Source organism: Vespa velutina, chromosome 3 (genome assembly GCF_912470025.1).
Source record: "Vespa velutina chromosome 3, iVesVel2.1, whole genome shotgun sequence".
Classification (NCBI taxonomy): Eukaryota; Metazoa; Arthropoda; class Insecta; order Hymenoptera; family Vespidae; genus Vespa; species Vespa velutina.
In genome coordinates, this window is record NC_062190.1 from 6,161,270 (window position 1) to 6,180,731 (window position 19,462).

The 19,462-nt window shown below is 31.5% G+C and overlaps 2 protein-coding genes across 3 annotated transcripts in view; one reads left to right on the top strand and one right to left on the bottom strand.

The window, feature by feature from the left end:
* LOC124947822 (cysteine-rich motor neuron 1 protein-like) overlaps window positions 1–4,288 on the bottom strand; it is a 312,934-nt gene extending 308,646 nt beyond the window's left edge. Inside the window, exon 1 of one of the 2 annotated variants that reach the window (XM_047490490.1) lies at window positions 4,060–4,288. In XM_047490490.1, the coding sequence (XP_047346446.1) occupies window positions 4,060–4,208 (149 nt within the window). In that variant the 5' untranslated portion in view covers window positions 4,209–4,288. The remainder of the gene's footprint in view (window positions 1–4,059) is intronic. The other variant, XM_047490491.1, reaches the window with a different exon arrangement.
* Window positions 4,289–12,417: 8,129 nt separating this feature from the next.
* On the top strand, window positions 12,418–19,407 carry LOC124947850 (nucleoporin Nup188). The gene is made up of 6 exons (XM_047490532.1): window positions 12,418–12,621; window positions 12,853–13,063; window positions 13,159–13,626; window positions 13,707–13,831; window positions 13,917–14,445; window positions 14,542–19,407. The coding sequence occupies exons 1-6, from the start codon at window positions 12,596–12,598 to the stop codon at window positions 18,976–18,978; spliced, it is 5,796 nt and encodes a 1,931-aa protein (XP_047346488.1). The 5' UTR covers window positions 12,418–12,595; the 3' UTR covers window positions 18,979–19,407.
* The last annotated feature ends 55 nt before the right edge of the window (window positions 19,408–19,462 follow it).

The window sequence follows — 19,462 nt, forward strand, 5'->3', positions numbered from 1 at the left end:
TCGTTAATCAGATGCAAGTTTCATATTTTCATATCATTTAAACTTTACATAATATTCTCATGAAAATGAATGCAATAGATCGGGAATATAAAACGTACGTATATATATATATATATATATATATATATATATATATATATATATGTGAGCAAGATTATTAAATAATAAATAAATAAAATTAAAAAAGAGGAAAGAGAGAAGGGAAAAGTAATTAAAAAAAAAAAAAGAAAAACGAATGAAATTCTAATCGGAAGAAAGAGAAGAGGAAAAGAGAAGAAAAGGGGTGGAAGGTAGAGAGAATGTGGGATTTTTTAATCGATTCAAGACTTTTTCTGGGTTGCGTATAAATTTATCAACGACATTGAATTTGCGATCTCGATAAAAACGAACGGGACGAGCGACAAGCTATTAAGAAAGTTTTCGAATCGAAATGCAATTTTCGATAAATTAAGCGAAATTAAAAGTTTAAATGGATATTGGTCCAAAGGTAGGGAACAAGGATGAGGAGTGTATCAGAGTGTCGGAGTGGGAACAATGATGAACAGGATTCTATATCGTAGAGTCAGCAGATCGATGGTTTTCGTTCTTCGTTCAACGGAAGCTGGCAATAACGAGCCACGTCATGATTCACGAATCAATCCGAAATCCCAATCTCCTACGATTTTTATTCGATTCTCTTTCTCTCTCTCTCTCTCGCTCTCTCTCTCTCTCTCTCTCTCTCTTTCTCTCTCTCTCTCTCTCTCTTTCTCTTTCTCTCTTTATCCATCTATCTATCTATCTATCTATCTCCATCTCTCTTTGGATCGATCAGATCTATCGGACATACGGCTCTCGCCACTCGAAAAGCAATTACGTTCAAATTGTTCACCTTACAAGTAACTTCCTCCCGTTTCAAGTGGACCGCTCTCATTCTCGCGTGCAATTTCAAAGAGCGCGAAGAAAAAGGGTCGCTTCGAATGAGAAAAGAGAAAAGGATGGATTAGGAAGGTATAACGAAAAGAGAGTTTCGTCGCGTCAAAGCGAGTTAACAATGATGATATTTCGTAATTGCTCATCGTTTAATTTCCATTGTAATCTCGTCAATTTCATCCGGAATATGTGAGAAAAAAAAAATATATATATATATATATATATCAAGCGTTTTCGATTAGATAAACGATTACGAAAATCTTTTATAATCCTCGAATTTTCTTATTTATCTTTATTTTTAGAAATGAAGATTCTACGATTCACTACTTTCTTTATGTGTATGTACATATATATATATATATATATATATTGTATGTATGTATATATGTAGAAATAATAAAAAAATTGGAAGATTAAAAAGAAAAAAAATACGCATGGAATAATTCAGATCTCGATAAAATTAAACCGAGAAAAACATTAACCCGTATACGACTGTAAATCTGTACATCTTCTTCAAAATCTACATACTCTGGAAATTGAAGGAAAGGAAAAAAAGTAAATAAATAAGTCAAAGAAGTTTCGTGTTGGACATCGCATCGAGATCGTAGATGTAACAGAAAACGATAAGTTGATACGATTGTACCTAGTGATTCAAGATGTCCGTAAACGATGCTGACCTGCTTTTCGTCGGGTCGTTTACGAATGAGAGTCGAATGTCATTTTAAAATAGTTACAATATATAACATCATTTTCTATTCGAATGTATGTTTTTTACGTGTATACGTTGTAACGTATACACGTAAAAATAAATATCATCAGTAACAATATTATTCACCTTTCCTGTAAGATTAACGGATGATTATTATTAACAAAAAAAAAAAAAAAAAAAAAAAAAAAGTGTGTGTGAAAAATGAAATATTTTTGCTATTACGAAATTGCGATATCAATTCAAGAGATCGTCGGAAATGAAATAAAATTATACAAATTTTATTCTTGATTCAACATTTTGTGATTTAATACACGTATATGTTATATTAATGAATCTTCGTTATCTCGAGTAAAGAATTGGAATGACGTAATAATGATTAATTTCTAGATATTACACCCTTTTACATCGCACCAGTTTATCTTTCGAGATTGTTCGGTATCTTTTTAAAAACACGAAAAGTACTTGAGATACAAGCGTTAAACGACTCGCCCTTTATATATCAAAGAGCTCTGTGTGATAACACGGTTATCTAATGCAAGCAAGAGTAACTCTGTTGAATGGGGCGTGCCACGACAAAAGAGGTCCTTCGTCGAGCGTCAAGTTCCGTTCTTCGAGACTTCGATCATCTCGAGTACGTCCTAACGAGTAAGTAGGTATATATATATACCTATATGCATATATATATATATACCTATATGCATATATATATATATATATATATGCGCGTGCGTGCATGCGTGTATGTGTACGTATATTTATATTATATATTAGGGTCAAAGTAATATATTAAAGAATATATGTATATAGGTAATAATCAAATTACATGTTACAAGTGATAAAATCGATAATTTTTCTGTATTTTATTATTTATCTGTATTAATTATTTTATCTATTATTTCATTATCTAATTATAACGTAATGTATTAATCTAAAAAAAAAAAAAAACGATATCAATAGCCTGATTGATCTCTGCCATTCCTAAGTTAATTATTTTTTTTTCTTTTTTTACGTTTTATATTAGACATGATTAAGAAAAAGATAAACTATTTATATACAAACAATCGATAATTAAATGATTGTTTATATATACAATCGATGTAATGAATTTATATATAATCGATTTATATATAATCAATGTAATGAATGTAACGATATAACGATATAACGATGTAATGATCAGATTGAAAAAATTGTTATACATATGTATGTATGTATATATACCTAATAACTAACCATTATATATAATTTTCAAATGGAACACTTTGAACGTAACATGTTTATCTACATCTCAACTGACATAAAAATAAAAAAAAAAAAAACGTAAGAATCCATTACGAATTGTTTTGCATTAAGTACACGTCCAACCGAGCGAATTTCCTTTCTTTCTCTTTCACCCGGTTCGTTCGTTTAATTAAGTACACGGAAGCTTGAATATTGCGTTCCCTCAAAGAACCAAACGCTTACCTGAGCTCAAAAAATAAAAATAATTATTATCAGTTCGTCGTTGTTACGTTTTTCTTTTCAAATCAAATACCAGATATCATTTTTAACAATTTACATAATTTTTGTTCATTCGTGCTCAATGGAAGGATTGATCTTTTTTTTTTTTAGCGGATCATTGAAAGAATCGTAGATAATTTGACTTCGTATAATTAAATGATCAACGGTGGTTTAAAATATTTTGTCTGCTGAACTATCAACGATTTTCTACATAAAATTATTTTCAATTTTTTCAATAAGTATCGGAAAATTTCTGTCGTTAAATTTCTTTGATATCCACTTACTGTGACTTACGTGACTGACACATTTATTTTAATCTATCCATAACCTCTTATTAAAGAAATATACGATAAAAGAGATACATATTTTTTTATATATACGCTCGAATAAAATACATTCGTGTGTGTTGATGTATATGTGTAATCGTCCACATATCATGTATCGATATTTTCCCCTTATTAATAATCGTTCTAAAGTAATAAATGATAATAATCAAAAGTGTAATATTGAAAAAAAATCAGAAAGATCATTCGTGAATCAATCAATTCATTTCAATCCTCATAATTAATCCAATCGATATAAAGTAATAAAAATAAAGAAGAAAAATTATCCACGATTTCTTACAATATTCAATTAATCTCTAGAAATATTATTCTTAAATATTTCGTAATAATATTATTGTCGTTGTTACATACATCGTCGTACTCTATTTCTCCTCTCTAGAACAAACGAGTGCAAAAAAAAACAATAAAACAAAACGAAAACAAAAAAAAATAAACGGACGCAAAAAAAAAGAAAAGTAAAGAAAAAAGAAAAAAAGAAAAAAAGTAACATCGGTCAGAGTTACATCGAGTAAGTTTAAATGTATTTTTCTCATGGTATATCCCGTCGGCAAGAACACGCTATTCAAGCAGCTATGAAAAGCAAATGTGGCTAGTTACCTGCAGGGATCCCAGGTGAGGCCTCCGGGGCAATCCTCGTCGGTGAGTACGTCACACTCGAGCGGTGAACACACACAGGATAGTGCCCTCGCAACCGCGATCGAGAGAACGACGATAATGCCCCCCAGGAGTAGTAACGAAGCCCTCATTTTTTTTCTTTTCTTTGCACCTCTTTCACTTTTATTTTGTTTTACTTTCTATATCTTTTTTCGTTTTGTCTTTTACCCTCCTCCGCCTCCGCCTCCTCCTCCTCCTCCTCCTCCTCCTCCTCTTCCTCTTCCTCTTCGAAGAGGAAGAAGAATCAGGCCGATTAACGTTCTCCCACGAGAGAATCCAACACTCACGATCGTTCGGTCACGAGTAGTACGGTCACAGAGGATGGTAGCAGCATCACGTCGAGAGAGCAGCACGGAGACGCGACGGCGCCTTTGCGCCCCGATTTATCACCCCTGATGCACCTACTCGCATCTAAAACGCACGCGATTTCTTCTTTCTTTCTTTCTTTCTTTCTTTCGTTCGTTCGTTCGTTCGTTCGTTCGTTCGTTCGTTCGTTCGTTCGTTCGTTCGTTCGTTCGTTCGTTCGTTCGTTCGTTCGTTCGTTCGTTCGTTCGTTCGTTCGTTCGTTCATTCGACGCACACTATCATGCAATTTTTCTTTCTCTTTTCTCTTACGAGCTGACCATCCGAAAGTTTTCTCCTATGTATGTCACGTTCATGTACGTATACGTTTAAATGTTTGTATCTTTTTTCTCTGTGCGTGCATGCGTACGTATGTGTGTGTGTGTGTGCGCGTGTGTGTGTGTGTGTGTGTGTGCGTATACGCGCACGGATGGTTGGATGGGTGGGTGGTTGTTTAAACAAAAAAGAAAAAATACTATCAAAAAGAAAGAATTCTTTCTCGACTTTCTCGCTAAAAGGACACGTCGGTGAATTACGATAGCTCAAAGTACATGCATACGTATGTAGGTATGTACGAGAGCCGATTCGAAGACGACGAATACGATGAGAATGATAAATGGAAGGCACCGATGCGTGTACACACTTCGTTTCGACTCACCGTCTAAGAATAACCGTCCCCTTCGCGTAAAACACGATGATCGAAGGGTGCGGAGGGGCCTGCCGGTAAAGGTAAAATAAGGAAAGAGAAAGAGAAAGAGAGGGAAAAAGAGAGAGAGAGAGAGAGAGAGAGAGAGAGAGAGAAAGGAAGAAGATGAAGGAAACCACGAGAATCCGATAGCGAAAAGTCAACTTTTGATTTATGCGAGAAACGAGAATACCCTCCGGAGAAATTTCATAGTTTATACTCGAAGAAAGTAGGCTAAGGTAGTCTCCTATCGAGGATTTAATTATATTATCGGTATTCAAAAGTAGTTAATATAATATAAAAATAAAAGAAAATATTTTATCATAGAAATATTTCTACGAAATTCAATAGAACGAAAGTTAGACAATAATCTATTCCAATCGGATACTATGAATATATCTTAAATTGTGAATTGGTATAAAAATCATAGGTTACACTATTAACACGATTTTCGTAATTCGATGTTATAAATTTAATCGATATAAAAATTTTCATAATCTTTAACAATCACAATTTATCTCTCTCAATAAAAATAATTTCGTCACAAGAATCTATTTATAATATCGATGTTTTAACTGTTAATATAAAAAAAAAAAAAAAAAAAAAAAAAAAAAAAAGAAAACAATATTTCACAAATAAATATCGAAAAGAAATGATATCATTTCGAAATGTTTTTACGAAATATAAGTTGAAGAAATATAATAGTAATGTATATAAATATTTTAAAAAATTTTTAAATCATAAATATAATCATCAATAAATATAAAATGTTAAGCCGCACGATTAATACCGTTTTATTAATAGAATTTAGAAATTCCAACAGCTAGAAAAATCTTCGTGGATGATATATTAAATTGACGTAATTGAAAAATCTTTAAGAGTCACGGTTTATCCTCAAACCGAAGTAGATTAGAACGAGCCTGCCAATTTTCCCTTTCTTTCACGTCAACCTCCTAATTATACCATCAAACGTGATGGCTGGTACGGATCGAAAGGGAATCCCTCGAGGTAATCAAGCTTCCAAGTATGTATATATATATGAATGTATGTATGTGTATATAAACGTGTATGTGTAGATAGAAATAGATAGATAGATAGATAGATAGAAAGAAAGAAAGAGAGACAGAGAGAAAGAGAGAGAGAGAGAGAGAGAAAGAAAGAGAGAATACAGAGAGAAGAAAGATTCTAGGACGCGTCGCTCAGAATCGATCGATCATATTCGAGAAACCTTGGAAGGACATCAGGATCCATCGATGAAACTATGCTCGCTACTATCATCCAGCTTGAAAAGTTTCTTCTCCGATGAGATCGGCCTCATATTCGATCTACGTTCAACGTTTCTAGCCGCAATGCCGTATTAGACCGCAACGTGCACACACAGACACATACGCACATCAACCCATCTACACACACACACACAAATATGTATAAAATATAATGTATGTATGTATGTATGTGTGTGTGTGTGTGTGCATTGAGAGAACTCGAAATAAGCGTTGAGAATACTTTAACTCTATGGAGCAAGGTGCTGCGTAAGAAACACGGAGAAACTATCCCCGTTACATGCACGTATTTCCCGATGGACATAAACTATGCTGCAACATACGATCCTGAATATGGCTATGTGCATGTGTGTCGAAAATCGCAAGAGAACACGTATGTATATATATACTACATATATCGTGGTAGCACGTGTGCAACGACAACGAAATGAAATATATATATATATATATATATATATATATATATATATATATATATGTTATATACTGCTTCGTATATTCTCATTGACTATTCTGGCAGATGCTTGATATTGTAAGTTTCCCTTTCAAAATTTGATATACCGAAGGATCAACTTCGATGAACGATCCTAGTGTATTCTTAACGTTTCGAGATGATGACGAAGAGATGACAGAAGATAGAAATTTCTTTTATCGTAACTTATGAAAGAACTCGTAAAGATCTCGAACAACACAAAACTAGATAAACCTAAATGAAAATAATATTGTTATGGTGTTAACAGAAAATGTACTTTAAGGATAATCGAAAGAAAATCGAATACACTCGATCGAACTGTATACTCATTGGGGGGGGAAACGAATTTCCAAGATATTATACATACCGGATTATTACATTATTCATTGGCGAATACATTTAAAGTAAGAGCAAGTAAGAAAAATAAGAAGAAGAAGAATTTAAAAGAATCTTTCGAGAACCAAGAGAGACTTGTCGAAAGAAACGATTTTCTTTAGAAGCTTTCGAAAATACAATGTGAAACATTGAAAGAACGTCAATATAATGAAATTTCAAAGGATGAAGTTAAGATAAATGTTGATCGAGACACGAATTTTGAAGGGTAACGGAGAAATAAAAAAAAAAAAAAAGGAAAAAAAACGAATAAAAAAAAAAGAAGTGTTCTTGTGTATTATTCCGTTTTGTTCTGTTTGACGATCGTGTTATATACGAGCGAAGAGAGGAAAAAAAAAAGGGAAGAATTTAAAAAGAAACGAAAGAACCGAAAGAAAGAAAGAAGAAGAAGAAGAAAAATTTACGAGAATATTATTCGCCGGTTAGTCGCATAATATAAACAAAAGCTTGTGTATCTCTATGTATTGTTCTTTTCCTCGCTCGTCACGCACATCATCGTACTTTTTACATCGTGCACACGATTATATTTCCCGGTGAAAACGCGCGACGGATCGTGCGAGAGAGGGAGAGAAACAGACAGAGAGACAGATATATATATATATATATAATATATATATATATATGTATATATATGTATATATATATATATATAAAGAGAGAAAAAGAGAGAAAGAGAGAGATAGATAGATAGATAGAGAGAGAGAGAGAGACAGAGGGATAGAACGATATGTCGCGAGCACGCGAGGCGCTCGACGTTCGAGACGAACGTGCACTGGACGACCGTAAAGGTTACACACGACGAGAAACTCCGAACGACCCCGAACGTCACCGACCACCCCGACTTTTCACGCTTGCGCCCTAATGTCTACGCTTTCTCTCTCTCCCTCTCTCTCTCTCTCTCTCTCTCTCTCTCTTTCTCTCACTCTTTTCCTCCCCTTCATCTTTTCCTCTTCTTTTACTTCTTCTTCTTCTTCTTCTTCTTCTTCTTCTTCTTCTTCTTCTTCTTCTTCTTCTTCTTCTTCTTCCTCTTTTTCTTTTTTCTCTTTTTTCTTCTTTACCACTTTTCCTTTTGATTATCAACTTTACTTTTTCCTTTTTCCTTTTTATCTTCATTCAAAGTTTTATCAACATCTACGAGACGGCTCTTGACGAACGTTGGCTTTTTCTGAATTTTGTTACTCTTAAATACGTTTGATGTCAACTAAAATATGATAAATTGTTGATTTATTTGTTTTTCAAATAATCAAATATTTGGTAACGTAAGCATACGCGCATACACATTAATTGTGCTTTAGGGATTGTTGGGGCTTCATTTTGTAAATATTTTTATTTGATATTTTAAAAATTTCTACTTCACATTTATTTTAAAATAAAACTAATATCTTCTGGTAAAAATTAATATATGAGTGCAAGGAAATAACAAATGTGATAATGGATTTTATCTATATGAAGTTATATGGAAGGTATTAAATAAATATATCGATTTGAGGAATATACAAGAATATTCTTTATTATTTCATTATGTCTACGAAATAATTTGAGTTGATGATGAAAATGAAGAGATTTAAAAAAAGAATGGTAATACACGCTGTATAGTAAGAACGTATTTAATGAAGAAAAGATGTTGTTCGCGAGGAAAGTTTCTTGCTTTAACATCATACAGAGAAAATACGTATGTTTCTCCTCTTATATGTGTATACATACATACATATAACATAATCTCTCCAACGTAACACCGATGGAGACCCGGTTCGTTCGTTGTAAGCCTTCTTCCAAACAAGTTACAAGCGCTAACTGTGACAGATACGCAAGTTGTCAACGTCGTCCTTTCTACGAGAGAATATCCAGTAGCTAGTATCTTCGACGTTTTATTTTCGTGAGTGTTACAACGCAACGACGGGTCTTTTCTTACTTTACATACATGCGTATGTATGCTATATGTATTTATGGTGTGTGTGCATGTATGCATATATATATTTGTATACATTATGTGCATACATCTATCGAAGTATATGTAATTTTGTACCTGAATATATTTATATGTATATAATTATATACATATATAAATATTTATAATACGTCGAGCAAACTCATATTAAAAAAATGTCTTTTTTAATGATAAAAGTATAACGTACGCATCATTTACGCATTCAAAAATAAATTTTCAAAACTCGACTGTTGGTTCATTTTAATCTAACTCTTTATCGTAAATAGAAAATTAATATGTACGATGTAACGATAAATTTATACCTTATGCAAAATCATTAAGTTAAAGTATATCTTTTTTATATATACTTATCATTTATGATTAAACAGAAAAGTTATATTAGTGGGATCTTTTGTTAGATGCTGTTATAATAAAAGAATAAAAGCAAAAGTGAATTCTAAAAGAATTACAACGTATATTGTGATGATAAAAAATAAATGAATTAAAAGCAGATGAAACTTCCAAAATATGAATGTATTATAAAAATATTATTTGTGCAATTTCCTTAGAGAAATTATAAACATTTAATAAATTCTATAATATGATAAAAGTTACTAAAAAATGCTTAATAATTATGGGAATAATGATCAACATTGTCGTATTTTGTACGGTGTCATATTCTTTAATATATATATATATATATATATATATATATATATATATATATATATATATAAGTTTACAATTGATCGCCATATTGCAGTAAATTAAGTTTTGATAACAGAAATAAAATAGCATAAAAGTATGTCGGATAAAACACGCCAACGAATTACTTGAGATCGTTATACAAGATGACATTAGCGTGCTATGAACTAGTTTAGGGAATAGTCATTCCTATTACCAGATTGCACAACGATACACTTCGCTAAATTTCTCATTAATAGATGGTACAAAATGTATCTTTATTACCTACTGACTTGGTATTATCAACTTGTTTATTATTATCAACTGCTGCCCAAAATACTGTTAAAACGTTTATTACTTCGAATAGCTCTTTAGATATCATGTGTTCTCGTTACCAAAATTCAATGTTCACCGAAATATTCAGTCAATAATAGATACACACCCATATTGATTTTAATGGATAATCAAAATGTTGAACATTTTTTTCTTTATAGTTCATAATGGTTTACGCTGACAGATGAAAGTTTAAACAAGGATATGGCTTTTTGTAATTTTAGAGACAGCTTTATTTTTTTTAAGAAAAATCATGTCAAAGAATGGTGTTATTTCGAGAATAGTTTATACATAAAAATAAAGCTTTACGATAGTGAATTGATTTACAAAATCTAATAAAACACGAATCTAAGTATTTTTGACTCTAAGTAATTAAGAACTTGTGCATCTATTGGACGATTCAAGTATGTACTTTACGTGCCAAGAAGATAGAATAGTCAGTTATGACAATTCTTACTGACGAGCAAAATGACATTGTAATGAAAAAGAAATAGAAAAATACGATAAGATTACGAACCATTATTAGAGGAGCATATTATTGTAGATAGTGGCCTTTCTTGAACCACAGATTATAGAGGTCTTTTTGACATGTAGAATCTTCTTAACTTCGTGTCTTAACAGTGTTTAAGGGATTGTAGAGCATTCCTTAATATTATAGTAATTTTTTTTTTGTACAATGTATAAAAAAAAATTAAAAGTAAAATGTTTCATGAATTATTCTAGATTGTGGACGGTCAATGGATCGAAAGAATCCACTAAACATAAGCATTTACTTTACCATATTTACATGTATAACAAATTATATATTTTTGAAGCAATCATGAAAGATAGTAATCGACTGTTAAGGCTAATAATTATTGCTTAAATGACAAAAGCAAAAAATACTAGTACATAGTATTATATATATAAGATGGACCATGTGAGTTATCACGTCAGTTTCCTCTCATACTTCGAGGAATAAACGTCGAAACACAATATTTCCATCAATCATTTATCATTTAGTTATCAAAATAAATCAAACATATTACGAACAAATACTACATATATTAACTCTAATTTTGTTTAATCAAATTATTAAATTATAACAAATACCAATGATAAAACAATGAATTTCTTTTACCAATTGTCAGTAAAATAGGAATCTACTTTATCATTATCCGATAACTAAAAATCTGTTTTAGTGACCATCGTCGAAACAAAGAATTTATTTTGCTAATTGTTATTTAAAATGAGGTCCTTTTGTTTTACCGACCGTCAATAAGCATTAAGCCAATTATTGCTAACTGTCGATAAAACAGTTCTATTATTACAGTCTATGATTATCCTACGAATTGGTAAAATAGTGGTCTGCTATTATTGTAATTTTTCTCGATATTTAAAATAGGAATATATTACCATATTAAGAAGCTATAATTACGATAACTAAAAAAGCTTTATTTTTATGTATAGACTATATTCTCGGAAAAAATCTTATTTTATAAATTAATTTCTTCAAAGAAATTAAGCTTTTTCAAAAATTCTGAAAAGTCTAGTTTTCGCTTACATTTTTGTCTTTAAAAGGAAACCTTATTCTTCAAAATTAGTCAACAATTATATCTGTATTAATTGTTGATGTAAAACCATTATATCAAAACTAAATATGAGAAACAGCTATAGACAACAATTCCAATTTCAAATTTCAGTATTTTCAGATATTATATTGAAATTATTTTATACTTAATACGTATTACTAGTTATATAATGTCTAAGCAAATGTTTTATTGTTTTAATATTTGTTTGTTGTGTATTTCATGTATATGATCGATATAATCGAAGATATACACTATTTAAATCAATTATAATCATTTTATTTTCAACGTTTATTACGAGCTATGTACTGTTTAAACAAAAATAAGAATTTAATTATTATTAATTAATATATATAACTATAGTTACATTAAACGAATCTTAAATGATCGATGGAATCATTTATAAAATATTAATCATATCGATTAACAAAACTGTGATATTATTTAAAATCAACGGTAGATTAAATGCAAATACATCGTAATTCGTATAAAGCCTTTCTCTTTTAATCAAAACAGTATTTAACTAAAGATTTTATTGACATAAATTCTGCACTTCAAAAGCTATTTAGCATACTCAATATAATAAGTTACGTAGTGTTTTCAAAATAATATTCATATATATATATATATATACTCTTTTTTATCGACAATACGCTTCTGAATGCATGTGAAGCAACAGTACGACTTTATAAACGCGCGAAATAAGAGGTTATGGACTGACGGTTTGGATTATAAAGTATTACATTTCTAATCTTCATATGGAATTAATATTTATTGTATTTAAATTTCAACATGGAAGCAACATTAAGTAAATTACCGTAAGTTTTCTTTTTTACACGTTACTTCATGTTTTATAGGATTTTTTGTAAAATATATAAGAATAATTTTTCTTCATTTTTCTAATAAAATCTATCTGCTATCAAACTATTAATATTGTTAATTTAACACTGTATAAATATTAAACAAGTCTTTTGTAAATTCAAATTAAAAGATTTATTTATATTTATATATAAAATTATTAACGTTAATTATTAATTTTGATAAAATAGATACTGTAAAGGTTTATGGTCTGTAATATCTGGAACAACATGTCGTTGTGACAAAGAACTAGTAGAAGATGAAATTAAAAATGGAACGAAGTTACTCATGGAAGGTTTACAATTTTTTCAAATGTATACAGAGTCTTCACTTCAAACTATTTCTAAACAAAATCTTCCTCCCCGAATGTATGATTTAATCAGTAAACTTGCTCCATTGATTGTAAGTATTTATTTACATTGATTACTTTATAATATATATGTATATAAATGTAATCTAGAAATATTCGTATGAGCTCGGCATTCTTATATTATTAGAATTTGGATGCAACGATTACCTGGGATTTAGTTAACAATTTCATGCTATATGAATATCGCAATTGTGCAGAAGCTTTTGCATCTCAACTCACAGATCTAAGTACTATGAAAATTTTAATTGATGATATTTGGAGTTTTTACTATTCTGAAAGAGTAACATTGATCAAATGTTTAAAACTGATGGTTGAATATAAGGATAATGAAAGACACCCAAATCAAAAGGATTTTACAAAATTCTTTGATAAAGTCTTATTAGGTGATCTTCTTATTTCTGTACAAAAACAAGTAGAAGCATTAAAGTTTATTAATCCTCCTGTAAGATCTCAGTTATGTACAGAAGAACATTTGCATAAATTATATAACAGTACCCTTATTGAAATAAGAGAATTACTTCATATATTAACTGTAATTGTACATGACATTCATATACCTGCAAAGGATTTTAATAAGTTTTATGGAAGCATTGGGGTAAGAACATTATATTATTATATATTATTCTAAATGTAATTGTAATTTTGTTTTTAATGTAAACTTTATATTACTTAAAGGGTGTCCCACGTAGATTGGTTCATTCAAGAAGTCACGAAGATAAAGCAGCTGTAGATAAAAAAATTCAAGAAATACAGTACAGTCAAGCAGCTCTACTTCTTGTTGCATTGGATGTTAGAAAGCAGTAAATGTTTTCCTCATATCATTGATAATACTATCTACAAATTACTTACAAATAAATTGGATTAATATATGTCTTATTATTTTAGTCCTGAAATGGAAGTTTGGATAAATAATGTACGAGATAATATGCAGGATATCTTTGAACATAAATGTATTCGTGATAGTTCCATACAAGATAGTCCATTACTTTTGTCATGGATGTTATCAAATTATGCTATAGATCCAGAAAATATTGATTTATTAAATCAATTTAAACCCTTTGGTATCAAAGCAATTCAACTTGATGTCTTTCACTATCTTCAAAGATTGATGTCAAGTGAAATAATCCAAGAAGAGACTCATTATGCTACAGTTGTGCGTAGTAGTGTGTACAATCTTCTCACATTGGTCTGTGCTTTTATTGATGAAGATCGATTATGCGCATTAAATGGCATTTTTGATGCTGTTGCTTCTACAATCAAATTTCCAGAAACTGCAACTAGATTTTGGGATGAACGCAATGATGGTATATGGGTTATATATAATGTTGCCGTAGAATGGTTTCCTTATAAATTTGAACCTCTTACAAACATTGCAACTGGACTTGCAAGTGCATCGATTAATAGTGCTAAAAAGGTAAAATCATTGAAACATATATATATGTATACATTTATTATAAAACACATTAATATGAAAAAAATTATTTATGAAATAAAAACAACTTTATTTCAGATTATAGAAGAATTAGATATGTTAATGTCATTGACTTTAGAAGTTTCTCGACAACGAGATCAAAGTAAACCCATAAGACCATATGAGCGAGAATGTATGATACACAAGAATCTATTTTCTATAAGGTCAGATTGTTTGCGAGAAAATATTCTTGTATTGTCCAGTGATAGCGAAGTAGTATTATTCAAAACAAGGGCTAGTTATTGGGATGCATTACATCACAGAATAGAACAATTATTTTCACAAGCTGGAGGTGGTATAGCAAATATTTGTAATATGCAAACTAGTCTACTGGATAATGTTACTCAAGGATTAAAGCTATTGGAATCTTTACTTGCTAAAGATATAGATATACCACAGAGTATGGTTATACCAACAGAGCTAAGTTTCGAAATTATTAACAGATTTTCTTATCCAGTTCTACCTCCAAACATATATCGAATTGTTACCGCGTGCATAAGTATATCATCCAAGTTGGTATTAAAATATCCTGAAGATATTTTGTCTCGAATGCATGCAGGAGTTTATCCAAAATTTAACGATTGGTATCAAAACCCTTTAGACTTCGCGGAAGCAATTTCTTTCGATGGTGGTTTGATTGCATCTTGGCTATCCTGTATAGAAACCATAGAACATTCTTATCCAATCCTTTGTGCATATCTTGATACTTTATCTAGTTATATAATAACAAAACACAGTAAGGAAGCTATGTACATGATTGAAATACCAGGGATAGTATTTCTTTTACAAGGTGTCTTACCAAAATTAGATTCATGGTATTTTAAAAGCGATGGTGAAAGATTGGATATTTGTCTGAAAAGTATGTTTTGCCTTCATCGTACACTTAATACAAATTTATCCGACGACGACATACGAAAAAAATTGCAATTAACTGTGACATATAGTCTTCTTTACTTAGAACCTAGGCATGCACTACTGAAATTATTGCGTACGGGTGAACACACACTGCACAATAAAATGATCACAGAAACAGATTGGATAAGCGGTAAGGGATTCAAGGCTATAAAAAGTGTACAATTGGCATTATCAATAGTGAATCGACTGTTGATGTTTAGACAATCTTTGGGCTTAGAACACAGTGATAGATCTCCATTGGAAATAGCTTTATATTCTTCACCACGAGTACCTAATAGTCTTTTGATAGTACCAACTATAGTTAATTATCTATACGTTTGGTTTAGTCCTTCGTTGCAAGCCATGGCTGTCAGACTTTTAACAAAATTCGCTGAAGGATTCTCTATGTCATTGCTCGTTTGTATGGGCATGGATGGTACAGCGATAAGGGAAACTTTCGCCTCTCGATTAATGTCACCGACATGTGCAGTAGAAGTCAAAGTCGCCATTCTCGAATTGGTTGCTGTCTGTTTGGAAAAACAACCTGGCTTGACCGAAGCTCTGTTTAATATAATGCATCAAGCAGAACGCAAAAGAATATTTCCACGACCAGTTGATGAATTTCTCACGGAAGGTTGCAGTCAATTTTTAGATCTTTACTTATGTCGAATATATAAAGAAGAGGATATCGTTTATGACAGATTATACGAAAGTACGATGACTTTATTACGTGCAATGTGGTATCATCGCAACGAAATTCTTGTCAATTTTTTCCGTAAAAGAGAAAAATTTTGGAGTCATCTCTTTGCTCCCTTCTTTAGGGAATTAGTACCAGTGGGTAAAGGCTATTCACAACTTTTAGATATAATTACATTGGAATTGTTCAAAAGTCCGTTATTGGAAAATAATTTTTCTACGAATCTGAAGAAATTATTGGATACAAATTATGATCATTGGAATAGATTATCAAATTATGTTCTGGGAAGAATACCAACTGAGGATAATATCATAAATATAAACAAAAACAAGCAGCACGATGCCGATAGTTTACAAACTTTATACGAGAAAAACTTAGAATCATGGTATAATTTTATCGTTACTCTTACCGACGAACGAAATAGAAAAAATTATACTATCACATTTTTGCAAGGACACTTTATAATGCATCTCTCCTTAGATGCTTTACTTGAACAATTAAAACAACTAAATGATACTGGTAGTGCAAAGATAGCTATGCTTTTAGCTTCACTATCATTACGTTGTATTACTTCATGGAAACATATGTGTGTAGGTGACTCGCAAATTTTTAAAAGTAAATTAATGAAACTTACTCAAGAAATTGGCCAAGAATATCGTGGATATGGAAAATCTTTGCGTCAAACATTGATCTCCTTGTTACTTGGTTGCGTGCAACTAATAAAAAGCACTCTTGCAGAGGATACGGCTAGTCTTGAATATCTTTTAAGCTACTCTTGTACTATTGCTACTAGCGAGTTGGAAGAGCTACGAGAATCGGCTATACAATTATTAAAACAAAAACAGGCATTTCCACAAGATGCAAATAAAAGAGAAATATCATCGATAGACATGAGTACTGCAAAAGGCACAGAAGAAATGAACATAGAAACTATCAAAGGTACCCGAAAGAGTTTGCCAGCAACATTGACAATCTGTTTGGTGACTCAACTTCTACGTTCTTATATAGAACGTAGACTTTCGACTAAACGTCGTCGAAAAGCTAGCTGCATTCAGCTTCGTCAAATGATACCCGAACTAATAACATGCGTTTGCATCACTTTACAAAAGCAACCTTACCTCAAATTTAGTACCGCAGCATTAAACTTACTTAGTATAATAACACGTTCACCATATTGTCCAAAATCGATAAATGAAAATGATACAGCTAAATTATGGTTAGCTCTGATCCCACCTACAGATATTGGTAACAGTATGCTTGATTATTTATATGATGACACTCCCAATGGTCAATGGCGATGTCAGGATTGGTGGCCAGTTTATACTCTTGGATTAGAAATCATTATGGGCTTGGTAACGAGTGAAACTCCATCGATATACATAAAACCTATAGTAATATTTGTAAATTCTCACGAGTATCAACTTATGGCAGTATCGACATTACTTAGACATACAGCTGACCTATTAGCTGCTGATTTAATCCAAACCTTGGTTGCTCTTATTCATGGTATAGCAACTCAAGAATGTATTTGGAACTCTATACCGTCTAATGTACGTGAAACACTGATCAAATGTATGTATCTTGCATATGACAGTACTGTAAACTTACTATTGCGACCACGAATATTAAAATTTATAATCGATGGTATAAGTGTGGAAAGTGCCGAAGAGTTAAAATCTTGCGACGAAAGATTACCGAGCAGTGAATTAAAGTTGCTTGTTAACAAATTGATAGTCATTAATACTACTTGTGCTCTTTGTTTTGTTTATTTCTCACCGAGATTGAATACTCTCGTCGATACGATATACACGCAAGATTTTTGGTATACACCAATGGCTGAAATGAATTTTGGAGCACCCCAAATGAGTATAAGTTCTGGTCCACGGTTAACTTATGGTACAATTATTAGTTCCACACAATTGTTTACTCAAGCACTACATTCAAGTTCACATTCAACTAGCATGTCGTCTACATCTTTGATGACTCAGCCTGGCAAAGAGGATAAAAATGACTCTGCTAAAAGAGAATGGGAACGTGCTGCACCGGAAAATCTTCGACGAATGCATACGAGCAAAGATCTAAGAAGAATAATACATGCTGCCTCAGGTCCGGCGACCTCGAGATCTGCATCGGCAAATATAGCTGCTGATTTTCTTGGATATGTTAGTGGCCTTGACGTAACAGTACCATTGCTAAGCAGTCCACGTCTCGTTCGACGACCCTATGATCCTCTTATCTGCGAGAATACTATTCTCTCAAAAGCAACTGCCTTGGCAGCTGGAAGACACGTTGCTAAGGGCAGTGGTGGGACATCTTCAGGTACTAACAATGGTAGTCCAAGTATAGTAAAAAATAATATAAACAAATTTAGTGATCCCTGGTTCGAATCGATGGACGAAAATAATACCAGATTAGCGCTTGAAATCAATCTCGTATTGATACTATGTCAAGCCCTTGAAGGTGTTAGAAGTCCAAGACTAGCATTACGAGATCGTCAATTGATAGCACGTGAAACAGCCACGGAACTAAGTGTTTTCTTCGACTTTCTTGAACACCGTGGTACTCCTGACATTTGGAAGGTCAGAGGATCTCTTCTGGATGCCGATGCAAAGGGCGTTATAATGGTTGATATTCCAGATCCTATTCAAAAGATGTCACATGCTAGACTTCGCAAAGATAGCACCATCGATAAAGCACCAGTTACTTTGGCGAATGCTGATGATAACTCGTTTATAAACGAACATAATATTCTCGAAAAGAGACTTGATGAAGGTATTCTTACTACCGGCACTTTCGCAGCAAATATCAGTAGCGTTCAATTTTTACCATTAATGGGAAAATTATTGAAATCGGTAGTAGAATCATTGGACTCAACGCATTACTGACGTCAACATATGAGTTTTGTGAAAAATAAAATGTCCTTGTAACAAACAACATTCTCTATCACGTATGTAATACCCATAAATACATATATACATACACAGGTTGCTGAAAGACTGAAAAGAAAAAAAATATCTTACATTGTTTGTACAGTGATTTTTGCTATGATAAGATCATAAAAAATTGATTAATTTAATTAAAAAAGAAATGAAGGAGTTCAATAAAATCCAAAATAGATAAATAATCGTGCCTATGTATTATTACGTATATCATTTGTACTTTTTTTTTTAAAGCTAACACACTACGAAAAGAAATGAATATCTCTTGTCAATTGCAATAAGACAAAGGATATATGTATATATAATTAAACTAAATATTGTAAAGATTTTGTAAAAAAAAAAAAAGAAAAATAAAATAAAAAATAAAAGTTTTAATTATTAGGCAAATTATATTAACATATAAAATAAAAAACTGTCATAAAAGATAAAA